Source organism: Centrocercus urophasianus, unplaced genomic scaffold (assembly GCF_019232065.1).
Source record: "Centrocercus urophasianus isolate 14NV4802_14NV808 unplaced genomic scaffold, USGS_Curo_1.0 seq_15, whole genome shotgun sequence".
NCBI lineage: Eukaryota > Metazoa > Chordata > Aves > Galliformes > Phasianidae > Centrocercus > Centrocercus urophasianus.
The window spans coordinates 11,310,932-11,330,583 of NW_024884697.1; the positions used below are offsets into that span (position 1 = coordinate 11,310,932).

The 19,652-nt window shown below is 37.1% G+C and overlaps 2 protein-coding genes across 6 annotated transcripts in view; one reads left to right on the plus strand and one right to left on the minus strand.

Moving 5' to 3' along the window:
• Window positions 1-12,388, plus strand: ARMC10 (armadillo repeat containing 10). Of its 3 annotated transcripts, XR_006168299.1 has the most exons (7): window positions 1-166; window positions 1,281-1,429; window positions 2,381-2,515; window positions 3,832-4,008; window positions 5,089-5,160; window positions 6,507-8,025; window positions 12,024-12,388. XR_006168299.1 is itself a non-coding variant. In XM_042815652.1 (6 exons), exons 1-6 carry the CDS (start codon window positions 1-3, stop codon window positions 6,759-6,761), a joined length of 954 nt encoding a protein of 317 aa, XP_042671586.1. In that variant the 3' UTR covers window positions 6,762-8,210. The 3 variants fall into 3 exon arrangements, 2 of the variants coding, with proteins under 2 accessions (XP_042671586.1, XP_042671587.1); XM_042815652.1 differs by lacking the exon at window positions 12,024-12,388 and having other exon boundaries at window positions 6,507-8,210; XM_042815653.1 differs by lacking the exons at window positions 1-166; window positions 12,024-12,388 and adding an exon at window positions 359-791 and having other exon boundaries at window positions 6,507-8,209.
• Window positions 9,546-19,652, minus strand: part of NAPEPLD (N-acyl phosphatidylethanolamine phospholipase D) — a 20,516-nt gene continuing 10,409 nt past the window's right edge. For all 3 annotated transcript variants that reach the window (XM_042815650.1, XM_042815649.1, XM_042815651.1), the window contains exons 2-5: window positions 18,292-18,598; window positions 13,718-14,364; window positions 12,662-12,776; window positions 9,546-10,817 (exon numbers count right to left, since the gene is read on the minus strand). In XM_042815650.1, the coding sequence (XP_042671584.1) occupies window positions 10,689-10,817; window positions 12,662-12,776; window positions 13,718-14,364; window positions 18,292-18,598 (1,198 nt within the window). In that variant the 3' untranslated portion in view covers window positions 9,546-10,688. The remainder of the gene's footprint in view (window positions 10,818-12,661; window positions 12,777-13,717; window positions 14,365-18,291; window positions 18,599-19,652) is intronic.

The following is a 19,652-nucleotide window of genomic DNA, read 5'->3' on the forward strand; positions in this document are numbered from 1 at the left end:
ATGCGGTATCGGCTTCCGCAGACGGGGAAGATGGGCGAGCGGCGTATCGTGAGAGCAGCCGTGCTGGGGCTCGTGCTCGGCGCCGGCGCCTGCTACTGCTACCGCCTCTGGAGGCGGGCAGCGGGCCGAGGGCGGCGGCGGGGAGCGCCTTGCGTTCCGCCCTCAGGTGAGGAGGAGGAAGAGGAAGAGGAGGGGCGGCGGCGGCGGCGGCGGCGGCGCGGGACCGGCAGCGCAGTGCTCCCGCTGCCGCAGTGAGCGCCGGGAAGGCCCGCTGCAGCGGGGCGGGCTTACAGCCGGAGTCTCCCCTGGAGAAATTCAGAACAGGCCTGCTTGCTTTCCCATGTAAGGCAGCGTAGGGAGCCTGCTCCTGCAGGCCTTGGAGCCCCTGCGGTTCTGCGATCCTGACAGAACGGCGTTTCTCTGTTCGCGAGTCTCCATCACGGAGCAGCGCCGTTCTTATCATCTGGGCTGTGGCTCTGTCAGAGGAACGCGGTGCGCGAGCACATTGTCACCAGCGTGATTTCTGCAAGCAGTAGGCTGCAGATCAGAAGGCTTATTCACTTTCCCTGCAATGTCCAAACAGATCTCCACATTTCATCTTGTGGGACACAAGGAAAAAGTTAACGTTTGGTGAACATTCCCTGTAATTTTGCAAGGGAGGTTTGCTGTTAATTAATCTTAGAGAAATACACCTCAAGCTTTTGTTACACATTCCTTTTCTTTTCCTTCTTTTTGTACCTTGAGAAGAAGTAGTCACGGGATTCAGGAAAAAAGATGAAAGTTGTGCTGTGGTAAAGCAAAATCTTTTTGCCTTTATATGGTTGTTGGGTACAGTCAAACATAGAACATGTACGTGTTTGTGGCCAGTGGGTCGAGGGAGGTGATTCTCCCACTCTGCTCTGCCCTGGTGAGGCCACATCTGGAGTACTGGGTCCAGTTCTGGGCTCCCCAGTTCAAGAAAGACAGGGAACTGCTGCAGAGAGTTCAGTGGAGGGTCATGAAGATAACTGGGGGCCTGGAGCACCTCTCTATGAGGAAAGGCTGAGGGCTGGGGCGGTTCAGCCTGGAGAAGAGAAGTCTGGAGAGGGATCTCATCACTGTGTATAAATACCTGAAGTACAGGAGTCGAGTCACTGGGAGCAAACTCTTTTCAGAGGGGTACAGCAATAGAACAAGGGGCAATGGGGAGAAACTGGAACTGAAATTCAACTTGCTAAAAAAGCATTCATTGCTAACTAAGTGAAATGTCTCAAACTTGGTATTATTTAATTTTTAAACAGTGATGGAAGAAATTCCTCCATCACCCCACAGCATGGACGCAGACGCTCTACAGAAGCTTATTCATTTGCTCAAGGCCACAGATGATCCATTAATTCAGGAGCAAGCTTTAATCACTCTTAGTAACAGTGCTGCCTTCTCTGTAAATCAAGTAAGTATTGTTCTGTAGAAAACAACAGCATTTCATTACCGGTCAGTATGGAAAATGAAGGGTGCTGTTTTGCTTAAGAGTGTCACAAGATTGAGAGCTGGCCTAACCTGCATTCTGAATCTTCTGTTTTATGTTTATGCCTTAATTTCATGCTAGTCCAAAGAATGCAATTAATCATCCTCACAAGATTTCTGTGCTTAATATTTGTATGCATTAAATGTACTCAAACTCTCTACAGCGTCCTGTATTTTCAAAGTGCTGTAAATATGTCTTTTGTTGCCTTCAGTTATATAATGTTAATTAAAAGGCTGAATTTGAGACAAGTTAAATAATCTCAGGATCCAATCTGAAATCTACTGAAATATTTTCAAGCAGCTTTGATGTTTACAAAGCTGTGTGCCATTTGCAGCAGCTTCCCTGCCATCCAGCTCTCTTTGATTCAGTTGGAAATATGATGCAGAAAAGCTTTGGCCCTAAGCAGGACTGTTCAGAATTTCATTTGAATTAATAGATCCCAAATTCAAACGGCAGCTTAGTGATTACATGTTTTACAATTAACAAGCTGCATCAAATCCTTCTTCAATTAAGCACTAGCAAAATGTAACGGGTTTTATTCTGCCTGCTTTAGGAGCCTGCTTAATTTGCAAGCTCTTCAAAATTCTATTATTTTATGGGCAACTCTACAGAAGGTTTTATGCTGTTGGTGTCTCTCAAATGAAATTACATTCCAGTGTGATTTTGATACTGTGAGCAGGTGGCAGTTTTAAAATAAATACCATAATTTAATTTTGTATGCAATCATAATACAAAAAATAACAAACACTTTAAACAGTCTGTTCTGAAAGTTTTAATTCACACAATTCCCTTTGCACAAAAAGAAACTTTGAGTAAAGCTTGCAGCATTTAATTCAAAATTTGCAACAATTTTATTGAGTACCTTTTATATTTCAGGATATAATTCGAAATTTGGATGGCCTTTCTGTAATTGGAGGGATGCTCTTGGATTGTGTTCCCACAGTTAAAGAAAAAGCACTAAATGCACTTAATAATTTGAGTATGAATATTAAAAATCAGGAAGAGATACAGGTAAGTTTGTTACAAGGAAAAAATAAAAGTAGCTGAGACACAGGAAATAGTATGGGGCTTTCAGCATATCTTTATAATATGAGGGAGGATGCTAAAATGTCTTGAGGTTAGACATGAGAGTCATCAGCTGTAGATGAGCTGTGCACCCTAAAGCCAAACAGATAACTTAATGCATTTGTATCACTGGCAATTTATTTTTGAAAAAGCACCAAGGAAACTGGGCAGGCTGTATTTAGCTTTCACCAAGCGCTGCTAAACAGAGATACTGCTGTTAGGTTTATAGGGAAATAACGTGAGGCAAAGTGATTTCTAAATATCCTTACAACATCAGTAAGGTCGTGTAATGAGATGGGTAGCATTCTGAGTCTCACATGACTCCGTAGGCAAGGGAACTGGATGATAAAATGGGAATTGATCCCTCGGGCTTGTTTGTGACCCACTTCTCAGTGTGGTGTTTTACTCTTTAAAAAAAAGGAAAAAGTCTGTAATAATGGTAGTAAGTCCTGCTGATAAATACAGTAGATGGTACAGATGAGATGGGACCAGCCATCAGAAAAGCCTCTTTTGGCATTATTTGATCAAGAAGTGTCCAAGCAGTGAGCTTACATGCAGATTTGAAGATTTTTGGTAGCTTCTTCAGTAGCATGATAGAAAGCCACTTTGATCATACACTGTCATTTATAGCACCTTTAGTGCTGAGCAACATTTTTTAAAGAAGTGCTTGCCCGTAGCGCATATTTATATAGACACGTAGGCAGAAAACAACTCCTTTGGCGAAGGCAAAGTAATTTTTTTCTTAGCGCTCACAGAGTTCACTGTGTGATATCATTCAGAAGAAAATTTTGTAGATAACAGTTGCCAGTGTCAGTTGTCATCACTGTTCCCGAGATGTACTCCAGTGAATGGACCATGTAATTGGAAGGAAGGATTTCTTTCCAAGCCTTACCCTTGGCTTGCTCTGAACATTTAAGACCTTAGTTGCTTTAAGTAGGTGATTTTCAAAATAACCTCTTGAAGCAAAGGTACCACTTCTGAGGTGGTGTCAAAGCAATTTGAGTTTTCAGAGTAATTTGTGCTTCAGGAAAGTTAGGGAGTGTAAGTCTGGCCTGTCTCCTTCTATCAGGTCACAGTATTTGTATGTATTAAAAATGAAACATAAATGCTTGTTTCTAAGTACCTCAATCAGATTATGTATTCAACAAGCAGTTCAGTAGGTATTTATGCTCCTGTTTCTAGACTATTGATGCTATTTATGAATAGGAAATCTGCTTGTCTCAAAGAAATGTCTTTCCTTTTCATCTTCTCTTTTTCCCAAGGTATATATTATGCAAGTTTGTAAGAACATTGAATCAGCTCCTCTGAACTCTGATCTGCAGCTAGCTGGACTGCGATTGTTGACAAACATGTCTGTTACCAACGACTATCATTATAAGATGATAAACAAGATTCCATGCTTTCTTCATTTGCTTTCAGAAGGATCTGAAAGGACACAGGTATTGAGTACTGTGTTGTTATAAACCACTTATGAAGCTGCTTTACTTGCCTCCTTTGTACTGTTTTTATAATATGGTTTAGAGTGTGCTTAGAAAAACAAGTATTTATTGGCAATAGCTGACAGTCCATAAAATATGTGATATTCATATTGATATTACTTACTCCACATAAATTCAGGAAGAATGGAGAGAGGGAAGGAAGAGAATCCTGATAATGCAATTACTGGGCTAGAGCTGTAGCTGTGTGCACAGTTTTTGCTCACTTCCTTTACTACAGCAGCTCTAGAGTTCTGCTTACCAAACACTGCAATTGCACGACAGGGCAAGAAAGATCTGCATTTGAAAGGCTTCATGGATGCATGAATACCTGGGATATTCCATCAATATCAATGCACTGAATTGTTCTCCCAGATCAAAAATAGCTTTTAGAAATACGAAGTTCCATTAAAGTTACTAGATATACTTCACTGAAGTGCAATAAATAACACTTGGCCTTTTTTCAGTGTTCATATAAAAGATTAGTGCATCAAAGTCCAGGAAAGGACAAAGCTGTGTTTGTGTGTGCTTCTGATCACGTTTTAAGTGCTTGTTTATTTTTTAACCCTGAATCCTGTTCCTTGTTGCTTGTTCTTTAGATTAACATCTCCTTCCACAGTCTCACCTCCTGCTTTTAAAATACTAAGGAATTTCAGTCCTACATTTCAAACTTATATAAGCCTTACACATGTAATTGTGTGAAAGCTTAAATCCTGAGAAAAACCAAAATCTATAATCTTTTCCATGTTAAAAAAGATGACAGTGCAGACTATACTGGAGTCCCTACAGTTTGGTGACCATGTTAAAAGAATGATTTTTATGACTTTCCTTGCTTTAGTGAAAAATCCAGATTCTCTGAAAGAAGGTGAGAATTTGTGTTTGGAGACTATCAAAATGAAGGAAACCAGAAAATAGTGGGCTACACTAAAAAGTGATGGGATATGCTCAGGGTAGAGAGAGATGACAAAGGCCAGGGAGCACAAATGTCTGTTCACACATTCTGGTTCTGGAGACTGCAATGATCACGCATGTTCCTCATTTCAGATACAAGTTTTGAAAGTCCTTGTGAACTTGTCTGCAAACCCAGCTACAACAAGACATTTTCTCAAAGCTCAAGTAAGGTTTTAGTTTGTTTTTTTTTTTTTTTTTTTTTTTTTTTTTTTTTAGCAATTACTTATGTGTATGTATGTAGATGTGTACGTGTAATACGTCTAAATTCCTCTAATCCAAGTTTATGTGCAACTCTGAAGTAAAATTCTAGTAAGTACCTGGTTCATATAAGTAATTAGAAGCATATTCTTTCACAGGTTAACATTCCAGCTTGTGGTGTATTACAGATTGCATTAACTGCAAATGTATGGGGCGTATGCACTTGAAGGCACTTGATGGTCAGACTTCCTGTATAATATTTCAGATCGTAGGATCACAGAAAAGTTTGGGTTGGAAAGAACCTTACAGATCTTAGAGTTCCAGCCCCCCTGCTACCCACCAGTAGGCTCCCCAGGGCCCCATCCAGCCTGACCATGAGTAGTTCCAGGGATATGATATCCACAGCTTCTCTGGGCAGCCATGCCTGTGCCTTACTGCTCTCATAACGAAGATTTTTTTCCAAATGTCTAATCCAAACCTCTTTTAGTTTAGAGCCAAATAGTAGTAAGGTGGAGAAGCCTGTTCTTGCTTTCCATTTTTACCTTTTCAATTGCTTGCACACCTAAGAAAAATAAATTCCACTGAAATCCCCACCTCTTTATTCAAATGCATCCATAAATCTTTTTCTCTTGGCATTATGAATAACTTTCCTTGTGCATCGCTTGTCTTCATGGAGAACTTTACCTGACACTTCCCATTTCTGGCTTAACATACACATTTATTTCAGTTACATCCTTTTCTCATACCAAAACCAAAAGATTTGGGGCTGGAATGGTTCTGCACCTTCTTCCTCCTCACTAAAATATGTTTCTTAAAATATGTAGTGGCTGATTTAAAAAGCAAACTTTTTACTTCTGAGGTATTTCCCATAAGCAGAGCTAGTCTAGATACTACTGGATTTTCACAATTAAAAAAGACTAGGGTAGGCATATGTTCAGTCCTCTGCTGAAAGTATATCCTGCTCAGTTCTATCAGACACGTTAACAAACGTTCAGATCACCACAGAAGGCAAAAGTAACATTACGTGAAGAAAAGCAGGCTCTCTTACAGACAGAAAGCTTCCAGACCACTCTATTTTAAAAACTGAAAGTATGAAGTATTAATTAGCCTGTGACACATCTTTTCAAAAGAGCAAATATGAATGCTGTGCAGGTTTCCTGCACGATGTCTCATTATGTGTAGTTCTGGTATTTCACAAGGTTTCTGACTTAGATTGTTTAGGTGCAGATTTCTTTTCTATTTTTTAAAGTTAGATTTAGCTAGATGTACATAGCACCGATGATTAAATATGGATGATTTATTTGATGTCCTAGGTGCCATCACTGTTGTTACTCTTTGACAACTGTATGAAGACAGATATTCTGCTCAGAGCCCTGGTATTTGCAGCAAATTTGAAAAAGAACATGAACAGTGAAGGCGGCATCATGATAGAGGATGAATACAGTGAAGACTCTGTTTTCTCTATACTCTGCAGGGATCCTACTGCATTTGCTCAGAAGCTGGCATCTTTACTGCATCACCCTGACACAGATGTGAAAGAGCAAGTTGTGAGACTACTAACACAGTAGTAATTTACTAGTGACTGACAAATATCTTAAGATTAGATATTAAAAAAATGCTGAATATTGCTATTGTACTTGGCAATCAATCACAAGAGACTCTATATTAAACACACTGCAGAGTATAACAGATTTCTTGTAAAAAGCAAGATAAGAAACAGGTTACTTAGCACCGAGAAACCACTATACAACTGGTGTATGTAAACAGAGGGAGGCACACTTTAAAGCATGAAAGCTTTTACATGTACAATGAACATTTTAAATTCATGAATAAGGTCTATCTAGATATTCTTAAGGTTAGAATTTTTGTGCCTTAGATATTTACAGCTGTTGAATAAGCATCTCTTATAATGATGCATTAAAGATTCAGCAATCAGAGCTTAGTTGTTTCCATTTTATTACTGATACCTGTTAAACAGCAGCTATTTAGTTTTTTTCAGTTTTAGTTGAAAAACAGTGCCAAACTATCACTGTCTTCCTGCAGAAACAGTATTTTCAATGAAAAGTGCATATTAAAATTATGTAATCATATGTTTAGTACATCTATTCCATTTAGTTGAAGTACAGTGCAGTCAGACACAACATGAAACGTTTCTATACTTCAGCAAAATCAAAGGATTTTTATCTCCCTTAGAGGACTGATAGCTTTAAATGTGAAAGTGTACGTGCTTTTCAAATTACATTACCACACCTCTGTATTATCTTTGTTAAAAGAAGCCAGGAAAAGCAATATCATTCACATTTTTACAAAAGCTTCTGCTCTGTAGCAGCCCTCCAGCCTGTGCGGACAGGCTTTATGAGAGCTCATGGGAGAGTTCTGTTCCTGGAATGTTATCAGAACAAGTGCTTCTGTTGAGTTAGCCCCCATACATTTTCACTCATCTCTGCAGCATTAATTCAAAGTTAAATGGAAAATCAAAACATTGCAAAGGAAACTGGAGGAAGTTTCATTGATGAGCAAAGAACATGTAGTAGAAAATACTGTATACCAAAACAAGACTACTAAAACTTCCAGAATGCCACATTATGAAGACACCGTGTATTATTATTTTTTTTTTTTTTAAGAGAAATGCATTACCTAAACTGTGACCAGATGCTTCATCTTTAAGTTAATACACACACTCAACTGTTAATAAAATACTACCTTTTTCTTTCTGTATGTTCTCTAGATATCTTACTTATTTTCAGTAGACAACATTTTCCAAATAGATAATGCTGCAAGAAAAGTATGACCTGGAAAATACAACTTTTGTGTGCCTTGATCAATGAACAGGTAAAGCCAATTAATCTCTACAAGTAGTTTTAATTCAATAGGAATACCATTAAGGCAGAAGTACACATTAACATGAATCCCAAATAGAACTCTGTCCATCACTGCACTTGTGGTGAACTTTTCTTTCTCCCTTCCACTGGTCCAAACCCAGTCCATCTTACAATACACAAATTGTATTATAATCTCATAGTGTTTTGCCAGTTTTTGATTAAAAAATAAAATAAAATATAAATAAATAAATAAATAATTTTTATATATATATATATATATATATTTAAAATAAAAAAATTATATATAAATATATAAAACTCTTGGATTTAGCAAAGATAAAGCCTAGGCCAGACACTGAAGAGTCACTTATTCCACCTTCTTTGTCTTCTAAGACAAGAAGATATCAGTCTATTCTTGATATATAATCTGATTTTATCAACATTTCCTTTCTTAATCTCAGCAGTGGAGATGCTTTGATGTTCCTCTCTACCTACCCCACTCTAAAAATCAGTTTCTGTCAATTGCCAAAGGATATGAATGAATTGAAATGACCATTGTCCTCTTTATCTAAAGCACAAGGAAGCATATTGCATTCTTGCTTCAGTCTTCTGGTCCGTACCTGTTTTAAAATCTTTTCTGCACAGAACAATACTGCTGAGGTGTTTTGAAATAATGCAAGACTGTCCAATGCATCTTTATGAAAGGGTCTTATTTTTTTTTCTTTAATCTTCTGCCCCACACCTGGTGGAATCTTATCAGCACCAAGCAGAACAGCTGTCACTATTGTACATACAAATCCTGTACATCTAAACACAAAAGTACATCTAAATAAATACAGTAAGTACATCTAAACCAAAAACATTTGACATTGCTGACATTTAAGGCACCAATCCTTGTATCTTGCTGCTTATCTACATATAATAGCTACTCCTTCAGTTTCATTTTTTCCTTCCTAAAATACAGAACTTTACACAATGCAGTCCGATAGTTTCGAAATGAAAAAAAAAAAAAGAGTTTTAATAATGTCCATCAAAGATATCCAGCAACTTGGTCTCCTCCAAAATATTATACATAATAGACACTACGCATCCAAGTCATTACTGAAGCTACTGTGTAAATAAAAGGCCCAACACAGACTTGGTCTGAAACATCCTTGTGGAAATCAACACTGAACTACTAGCAGTAGTTTTAAACCAGTTTTGAACACATTCTGGTTATTAGATTCATAGTAAAAAATACCTTTTCAAATAAAGAAATCTTGATGTTTGTTAAATACGAATTATACTACAGGAATATAAGATAGTTTTGCTTACAGATAGTTTAATTACCTACTCCAGAAGCCTTCCTCAGCATTAACTTAGGCTAATTCATCTTTGTCTCCTTGTGCTGTTCTTCGCTGGCATTAAGTTCTTTAAGATTTCTAGCATGTCCTAGTGTTGGCTCCTAAAAGGTAACTGTTGCAAACTGAAGCTCACTTGCAGCATGAGATCTCCTTGAGTGGTTTTAATTAGTTGGCAGAAGTCAATGCCTTAAAATCACAGGGAATTTATTGTTTTCATTGATCTTGGTGAAGTATAAGCATAAAATGCAACACACAAAAGTAAAAAAAAAAAAAAATAAAAAAATCACAAAGTATTTATGAGTTATGAAGCAAAACAACCACCATTATTACTTTTTGTTTTTGGCAACAACAGGCTTTAATTCTTTAAATGAGCATGGCAATTTGATACAGATACGTTCAGCCAAGTATTACAATACCAAGTAGTTTTGTAGTCTCTCATTCAACTTGATTATAAGGAAGCTATAAGAAAAATTACCACAGCCCTTTTCACTTAAAAAAGAAAAAGTATTTAATTGGCTGAGTTGATGCAAAGACAAGTGCCACTAATGGACTCTTCCATTTCATGTACAATATTTGACAAGGAAATTATTTTAGACATGTTCAGGCCTCACTTAAAAACATTAACAATGAAAGTGCACAGATACTCTGGTCATCATTAAGCATTACACATGGATGTTGCAATATTGAAGCTCTCTCTCCCTGTTAAAGGCACATTTCTTTAGATCGTTTTAAAATTCAATTTTTGTGGTTCCCCAGTAAATGAAAATGTAGCAGCACACAGTAAAATAATGATTTGACTGTGCTTGTGCTTTAATAACACAGATGTATTGGGAGATGCCCCATACAACGTGTTGTGAAGCTACCGAGGAACAGGACATAATTTGAAAATCAATGATTAACGAGTGAGATATAACAATGAGTAATTAATATCAGCCATTAATTATGAGACTGTCCTGTTCTGAAGGTATTATTGCTGCTAGAGGCAAGATGAAGAGTTTAAAAAAAAAAAAAGCAAACAAAAAATGTTCATCACTGGTGCAGGTAAGAGTTGAAACTGCAAGTTATATCCAAACAATATCTCATTTATTAAACAGTGTTTGGATCACCTCCCAAAATTTGTAAATAAACTAATAAAATGAATATAACTGAAAAATGAAAACAAAAACAACAGTAAAATGAAATTTCTATGAGGACTTAAGTTATGAAAATGACAAACCTGGAATCTAAAAATCCAATTAACTCAATCAACTCTGTAAGTACATCAAATTAATATTTGCAATATTAAATACTTGTTCAAATCAAACAAGGCTTACAAGGAATTGCTGCTGGTTTACTGTTCAGACCCATCGTTTGTACTCAAGTCCTGTGACTCTCCATGGTTTAAGACAAAGAAGTCTTCTTTTTTCAAGCCGTATCTTTCAAGAGCTTCGTTCAGTTTAACTGGAGGATCCAAGTAATACTAGAAAAATAACAATACAAGGAAAAAACATCACTACCAAATTTAGTGGGCAAGAAAATAAAAAGGAGTATCATCACTCTAAAAGACTGCTTTACATATTAACTATAACCTGAAAAGGAAAGGGAATACATTTGTCAAATTGAACTGAAATGGTTTGTTCTGTTTTTAGTTTTTAAAGAATTAGAACACTGATTTACACTCATCCAGTATCTAGTAAAGCATAATTTATCACCCAAAATTCAGTCCTTTCCAATGTAAATAGATCTCTTAGAAGCAGACACAGTCATTAGTCATTCCTAACACAAAGAAGGAAATGCTAATAGGCAGTAGATGGCGCTTTCTCACATTAGTAAAACAAAGTTGTCAGTGTTAATGTTTTCAAAACAGTGCCATTTCAATATAGTGAATATAACATTCAGGGGAACAGCATTTGTTACGTTTTTAAAAAGGCATCTTAAGGGAGAATAATCCATTTTTGTGTGTTTCAAAGTAACCAATCTGTTTTGTAAGTACTAATGACAGAGCATTGAAAGTATCTCGGATAGAAAATGTTATGAGTCAAGTAAACCTAGTTAACAGAAGCAGAAGAAAGTTACAAGAAGTAATAGTGCAACTGTTGCAAAGAAAGGTGAAAAACAGCTACCAGACAAGGTGCCGCCAAGTAAATGTAGACTTCCTGCCTTTCACTTCATTTTTAGTCACTGTTACAATATTCAGGTAACTAATTACTACAAGTGATACAAGAGCAAGGGCAGAAATCTGCAATAATTCAGGATAACCAAGTTTTCCCACGTTTTGCCAGTAAAAGAAGCTGATACTTAATCATGAATCACAAATAGCCTTCAATGCATTTACTAGACTGACAAGGTGCATAAAAACTATCCTGAACTAAGGGCACTCAATTCTTACGGCTTCCAAGAGATGTATGCAATGAAAAAGTAAACTTGGCAATGAATGTCCCCGTCTGCCCTATTCCTCAGCTGTCAGACATCAGGTTTATTATTACTCTACAGGATATATTCTAGCTATTTAAATGCCTATAAAACACTACTTCTTCAGAAGATATTTGATAGTTTTTTTTTTTTTTCCTGTCTGAATATTCTATAACGACAGCTAGTGCATTATCATATCTACTTTATTTTCAATATGAAATGTTCAGAACCAAAGACTCATAGGTTTCTCAACTGCATTGGTTTTTCTTCACAGATTTCAGATGAAAGGACACAGAGGATCTGTCATAAGAATCAATCTACGACTCGAAGGTTCAGACTTCAGAGAAGAGAAAGTTACTGAAATGCCAGATTACAGACTAACTTTCTTGTCTGCTTCAATTTTTCTCTGCCCCATGTTTTCCACTGCAGTGTTGATTGTTTTGTTTTTTAACTTTACGCTAAATAAAAAGTAGGCAAATAAATTAATTAGGGTGCTCAATTGGAGAACTCTACTACCCAATATATTTACTTTCTCTAAACCAGAAGGAATGTAGTTGTAACAATTTCTGTGTATCTAAAACCTTCAACAACAAAGAAGGGACTTCAAAGATGCTGCATAGCATAAGATTTCCAGTATGCTTCTCTGTCTGACAGGAACCATTAAAAAATAATGCTAATAGATCTCCAGGTGTTTTAATATCTATACTTTAAAATTAATCTTAACTATTTTACACATTAGTTACCAAAAAGCTACGTATCGTTTTGATGCACAGTACATATAGTAACAACTTTTCACTCATATTACATTTTAATTATACATTTATAGATACATGGGTTAAATTGCATGAAGGAAATAACATTAATGATTGTGTAGTTATAAAATCTGAGCTCGTATGTAGTGCTTAAATTTACCTCATTTGCTAAAGCAAAGGTTCCCCAATGAATTGCTACAGACTTCTTCGCTTGAACATCAATATGGATTCTTACTGCTTCTTCAGGATCCACATGTTGATGTTTCATAAACCACCTACCAAAACACAACGTAATTTTTTTGTGTCACCAGACTTCTTCTTTACCTTCCTGGAGTAAGTTGCAAGGAATCTAAAAATATACATTTGCCCAATCAAGAAGTTAGACTATATATGTCTTAAAAATATGCAGAACACTCAAAATCAACAGGCCAGAAAATACCAACATACTCACAAAACAGCAGCTCATGTATTTTTACTCCCCAGAAAGTTATTTTCTTACCTATAATTTTAATAGCATAAGGACATATTATTGATACCTGGGGGCATTAAGACCACAGATTTAAATTACACTTAATTTCATGCCATAAAAGTATGCGCTTCAGAAGATAGCCAAAGGGAGTGGTGAGGAAACAGAGAAGGGGACCTAGGCATTTTTGAAAAACACTATATATATATAGTTTTATATATAAAAATATATATAAAACACTATATATATATATATATATTTTTTTTTACCATGTTCCGATTCTTATCTTCTTTTCTCAGACTACACGTGCTCTGCTTTCAGCATTATAACAATTGTTACCATCTAAAAAATTTAGATACCCCATGGTAAATAGGATACGAATTCCTGAACAAACAGGGCTTTCACACACTAGAAAGGATTCATCTTTGTTTCCAGATAAATTGCAAAAGCAGCATAAGGACTTCAGCAAGGGAAAAATGCAACCTGTATGCACCTAAATGACATGGATTGAGAAATGCTATTTAAGAGAAAAAGCCACCAAGTAATTCCAAATTTTGACTCAACATTTTTCATGGAACTCAGCCAATTCATCCTTGCTATACTTAAGACTGAAGAATAAAACCTCTGAGAAATGCAAATACGCAAGAAAGACATTTCAGTTCCACCTTCTGGTTGCTGAATGACAAAACTAAGAAAAATGGGCAATTTGTCTCTTTTCCCTATTTTGACCAAAACATTAGATTTTCATACCTCGGCTCATAAGCTCCAATGGGGATGGCTGCAAGATCGAAAGGTCCAAATCTTTTACCTATCTGTTCAAAAGCAACACAGTATCCGGTGTCTCCTGCAAAGAAAAATCTATTCCAAGGTCCCAAGACAGACCAGCTGCCCCACAGAACCTTGTTGTCATCTGTCACAGTCCTTTTGCACCAGTGTTGAGAAGGGGTAAAGACAAAAGTCACCGCATCGTGACCAGGGACGCAGTTCTCTTCCCACCAATTCAGTTCAATCACATTCTCACAACCACATCTCTGCATCCAGTCTAAGAGCCCTAGAGGCACAAACCAGCGCAGCTCACTGCCAAAGCGTTCGTTTAAACTTTTTACAGAGTTGTAGTCCAAATGGTCGTAGTGAGTGTGGCTGATGACAACAGCATCTATTTTGGGGAGCTGGTCAACCGTGCACGGAGGTGGTCGGAAGCGCTTGGGGCCCATCAGCTGCACAGGAGAAGCCCGCTGGCTGAAGATGGGGTCAGTGAGAAATACCAGTTCATCCATTTCCACCATAACTGAGGCATGTCCCAACCATGTGACTCGCATACCAGCTCCTGTTTTTCCAACAAGTTCTGGGTTTTGAACAAAGTATGGTTTTAACACTGGAAGCTCTCTGTCAAGTTCCTACCAGAAAAAAGAACAAAATATGCATGAGACATATCAGAACGTACTTGGCTGTGAAACAGAAACTTCATACAAGGCACAAATCATTCCAGTCAAGACTTGTGATTTGTTTATATTTTTAGGCAACTTTTATTTTTAAGAACTGCAATACAGATGTCTTTTTAATGGTGCTTTTTCCCAGCAAGTTCCTCCTGCATTAATCTTTTATTTGGTCACATTTTCACTTCCCTTTCTCAAGAGAAGAGAGTTCAAGAAAGGCTAAGAAACCTGCTAATGCTGATACTGATGTCCCAGCACTTCTGGTTCCTGGTTAGATTCTCCCTGTGATGGTTGTTGCCCTCTGTCTCTAGCATTAGATTAACACTATCAGATAGCTTATACAGAGCTAAGCTCCTGCTCCCTTAAAAGCCCAGCTGACGCTGTGACAGTTCAGGAGCCCAGGGTTTTCTTTTGCTAAAACAGTTTTGAGAGCTCCAGGGAAGTTACTTTTTCTGCAATATTTATTGATTTGGAGGGCATATGTTGGGATGAAGATACTGAAATCTTACGGTAAGATTAAATATTCATGAAATTGCTTTTCTGAGAGCTAATGGACGAGACATGTTTACTGAAAAGTTTCACTACCGCCTTCAGGAAAGAGACATATACTAAGTTACTGTACAAATAACCTTCTCCAAAGCTCAATGGTTGGTGCAGTACAGTCAATTAACTCATACAAGAATGAACAAAGTATGATTATTAGACTGAGAAAAGCCACTGATTCTCTAAGAAAGAAATAGAAACATTTTTTTCTAAGTACACAGAAGCAGCATAAGTCTCAAGAACAGGAATTAGGTCAACTCATGAAATTAGATGTGGTTAAGCCAATACATCAGTTTATGTCAAGGAAATTAAAGTCAGGTATGAAATGCAACAATTCTCGTAACAATTTATGTCAGTAAGTGCACTGTTACAGAAAACATTCTTTTTAGGTACTTGTTTTTAAAGTTGGACTACAAACTATTTTGCACTGGAGGTGAGACTAGTTTCACTACTTGGCTTTCCCATCAGATGAGTAAAAGTGAAGTCATTCCACGCATCGCCTTCAGTATTTATACCAACCAATTTTCTGGCTAGTACTGGTAATGCCTGGCAGTATTTTACTAAGCAAGGAGCTGCCTGCACATAAATTTTTTTCACTTTCATTCTGAACAAACCAAGATGAGACTTAGTTACAAGACCCAATTCCTCCTCTCAGGGCCATCTTCAACTAGAAGGGAAGGAGGCAGGTAGTAAAAGTAAGCACTTCTCAAATCATAAGAACAAACTAAACCACAAGCTCTATTAGCAGCATACTTCATATGAAATTCTTAAAACTTGTGCAACGGGATAACAAACAAAATACATAATCTTATAGAACCTTTATCCTGCTACAGCACATTTTGTTCTCTATCAAAGCAACCAGAAACAGCAATATTACAAGAATTATAACAGAATTTTAAAATACAGCATCAATTTCAAGTCAGCTACCAGCAGAGGCAGATGTGCTTAATACCATCCTGTCTTTATTGCTCGTTCACAGTGTTTTCTACAGTGTCTTCTTTCATTGTGTCATACTCCCCAGCCCAAGTTTTTCTTTCCTTCCTAATGCATACAAGGAGAAACACATGACTGGTCTCAGTAAGACAAGCTAATTAGCTCAGGATTTTTGGTGCTTAGCACATACTGGAATACCACTGGATTTTACAGAAATAAGAACAACTTATATTGTTAATCCCAAACCAAAATACTTAAAAGACACTACAATGGCACTGGGAAAAAGAAAAAAAAAAAAAAAAAAGAATAAATTTTAATAAAGGCTGCAATAAACATACAAAAAGTATACTGATTCTGGATAATGCTAGAGGCTTGTCAAGAAAGCACTATTATAATACACAGCTTTTCAACAGTGAAGTACCTGGACTATTACTTTTTAAAAACATATGCAATGCATTTGGTACAGATAAATTGAAACTGCTCAGTACAGGAGGCACCAAACATGCTAAAAGCTGGAAACTGGAGCAGGATCTCTTCTAAAGGCTTTGTTATCTAGCAGTGTTAAATAAAGTATGGAGCACCTAGTTTGAATTTTAAACAAGCTCAGAAGAGCTTTACAGCTTGATTTAGGTGTGGAACAAATGTAGCTGGAACAAACATCAAAATGGCTGAGGACTTAAAGAGTACATTTCATTGATCCCTATCTGGGTTTTTCTGATGCATTTCACCAAGCTACTAAATAATTAGAGTTACTTAATCCAACAATTTCAGATGCAAAGCAATAAAATTAGTCCAAAATTAATCCCAGCTGGGTCAGAGAGAACAAGTGAGCTTTACAACTGGGACAGTGCAGATTTCTTTGTAATCATCCTTTATTGCAGGGATAACCAGTAAATTAAAGAGAAGCACTGCAGGTCTCCACTGCCATCAAAGCTGTGCATTCTGCACTTGGTAGTAAACCTGAGCACTGCCTTCTTGGTAGCTCAATCACTGACGAGGTTTCTTACTTGTGCTGACAAGAACGGAAGCAATGACTACAGCTACTGCACACATACAGAACAGGGCAGCAGTCAAAGCCAACTGAAACCAGCCAACTTGTGAATTGTACATAAAAGTGACTAAAGCTCAACACACCCAGACAACTGCTGTTAATACAGATAATGTACAGAGGCAGGATACAATTCTTAAAAGAGTAAATCACTGGAGGGGACCCCAAGACCAAAATAGGTTTGTTATGCTTTTTTCTGAAATTGAATTATTATTATTACTGTAGAACAGTTACATCCAGGATTATTTCTCCCTTAAATATGCTCTGTGCCACATAACCTTAAAGAAATCTCAAATTTTCTCAGGGCTGTGTTAATAAGTAACACAAATTCCCAGTCAGAAACCTGATCAGATAACTTCTTTCACAGGTAATTCACATAAGAAAACAAACGAAAAATGTAAGCTACTTGCTAAACACTGCCCGTGAGATTTATAGCTTATGTCTGATTCCTAGATGCTTAAAAGCATTGCTAACTCCTGTTGGTTCAAAAATACTTTCCCTAGTTGTGTACTCTTTTGCACAGCTTTTCGGTAGGTCGAGAAAACACATTAGAAAATACACAAAGAAGTAACCCTGTCAAAACCATAGTGCAACACTGTGAACCTTAACACTGTTGTGGTCACTGAGATAACCGGTGGCTTTCCAGTACCCTGTACTCTTCATGGCAATGAAGCATCTCTCAGAGGTTGCTTCTCCAGCCTTCGCTTTTTTAGGCTTTCCGTATACACCACATCTGACAGAAGCAACACACAAAGAACAAACAACAATGTGTCCCAGTCAACTGGCCCTGTACCTTTAATATTTCAGTATAAATACTTGTTCCTGTAAGTTTTAATATATGCATTTTTTTTCTCTTGGTTAACTGAAACAGAAACATAAGTTTGCAAGCACTTCCATAAGTAAAAGAAAGGAATTATTAAGTATATTAAATATATATATATATATTTAATGGTAGTCTGAAAAAAAAAAATTTGTAATGATACATGCCACAGCTGCTTTGTCTAATAAGAATGATGTTTTATTGTATGATTCATAAGGCAACACCCATTAAAATGGAAATAGTATACTTGTTTATGTAGTTTATGATTGAGTCAGGTCATTTTTGTTGTTTTCATAAACATAAATTGAACTAACTAAATCAAAGGTTGAGAAACTAATTGAAAGGCAAAAACTTGCAGAAGCAAAAAGGTTTATCCCTCCTATTGAAAAGTATAAAGAAAGCAATTACAAAATCAGAAAAACAACACCAACGAGGAATATCCTGAAGTTGTCCAATGGGTTAGTTAGCAATTGTCCTGCTTTAGATGTTACAGCAGAGGGAAAAAACAATCTAAATCACAAGCAGGGAACCTGTAAGCGCTTACCTGTTTCGAAGATGGCACATTGCTGTTATCTTTTTCCATGAGGCACCATTTCAAAACATTGGGCAAGGTTGGTGACTTCCATGTTGGCCATGGGTTGATAAATCTCCCATCTTTGCCTCTCTTTGATTTCGTTACATCTTCTTCTAGCCTGTAGTCCAGCCTGAAGCTTTTCCTGGAGGCTCTGGAAGAGTCACTGCCCCTGGATCCTCGATCTGAGTTGTGATGTTTCCTCACTGCTTCCTTTGGGTACTGGCTGGATGCAGATGGAGCAGGCTCTTCTATTTTCTTATCCATATCTTTTTGAGAACTGAAATACATTTTAAATTAATCAATATTTTTCTGGAGTAACGTCAATGTTTGTAAAACTGAATGTTCTCATACACTGGAAACAAGCCTACCCATTTTGTGATCTACTGTATTTTTCTCAACAAAATAAGCTTCTTAAACTGTTGCTATTACACAAAAGACATCAGAAACATGCTGTGGCAAGTTGACATCAGATCTCTTTGTAGTTCAGGCAGAATTTTACTCCCTGGTATGCACCGGTTGGGATACAAGTGCTATTATCTACCCACTGCGAGAGCTAGGGGGAAGGGTCCTTAATTCACATGTGGGAAGAATAGTTAAGTCCCTCCTGACACTTCTGACATTTAGTGCCTGATGTAATGTGATCCTTCAAGCACGTCCAAGAGACACTGGAACTACAGAGCACCTTAGGACTTGTCCACATAGCGACTGTTGTGTAGCAAGAGCAGCAGCCTCATGTAACACTAATGACACTGCTTCTGACTACAGGATGTGTCAACACATGCACACACATGCAAAAAAAAAAAAAACAAAAAAAAAAAAACAAAAAAAACAAAAAAAACAAAAAAAAACAAAAAAAACCCCAAGAGTTATTTGGTCCTATCTTGTCTGAAACAAAGGTAAACTTCAGTGGAGTAACAGCAAGATTAACTGCTTCAAAAACAAGTTTCATAAAAATTTGACTGAACTGACATATGAAAGGCCACAGAAGCTTGGAATATCACAAATTATGTCTGCAATGCCTGTTCTTAATCCCACTGTGAAATGAAGAGGAAAAAAAAGAAGTGAGGAAATAACAGAGAAAAGACTATTTTTCTGAAGCCATGCATATGGGGCATTTCTTAAAAAACTTTCATACTGTCAGTCAGAAGCTCTTATTCCAGACTGCACTGCACTGTTGGAGAGCTTAGGAGTACAGAGTTCCATTGACCTCTGTCAATGTGTATGTCCAAGGTGGAGAAAACAAGTATTTGGATTGTACTTTAAAAGGAATTCAGTCAAAGCCAAATGCTTCCATTTCTATATTTAATGTCAACATTTCAGTATCCTGATAA

Excerpts from the sequence above, each read along its gene's own strand:
- ARMC10 (XM_042815652.1), top strand. The coding sequence starts at position 1 with ATGCGGTATCGGCTTCCGCAGACGGGGAAGATGGGCGAGCGGCGTATC. Across the intron at positions 167-1,280 it reads GCCTTGCGTTCCGCCCTCAG|TGATGGAAGAAATTCCTCCA; the intron begins GTGAGGAGGAGG and ends ATTTTTAAACAG. Across the intron at positions 2,516-3,831 it reads AAAATCAGGAAGAGATACAG|GTATATATTATGCAAGTTTG; the intron begins GTAAGTTTGTTA and ends CTTTTTCCCAAG.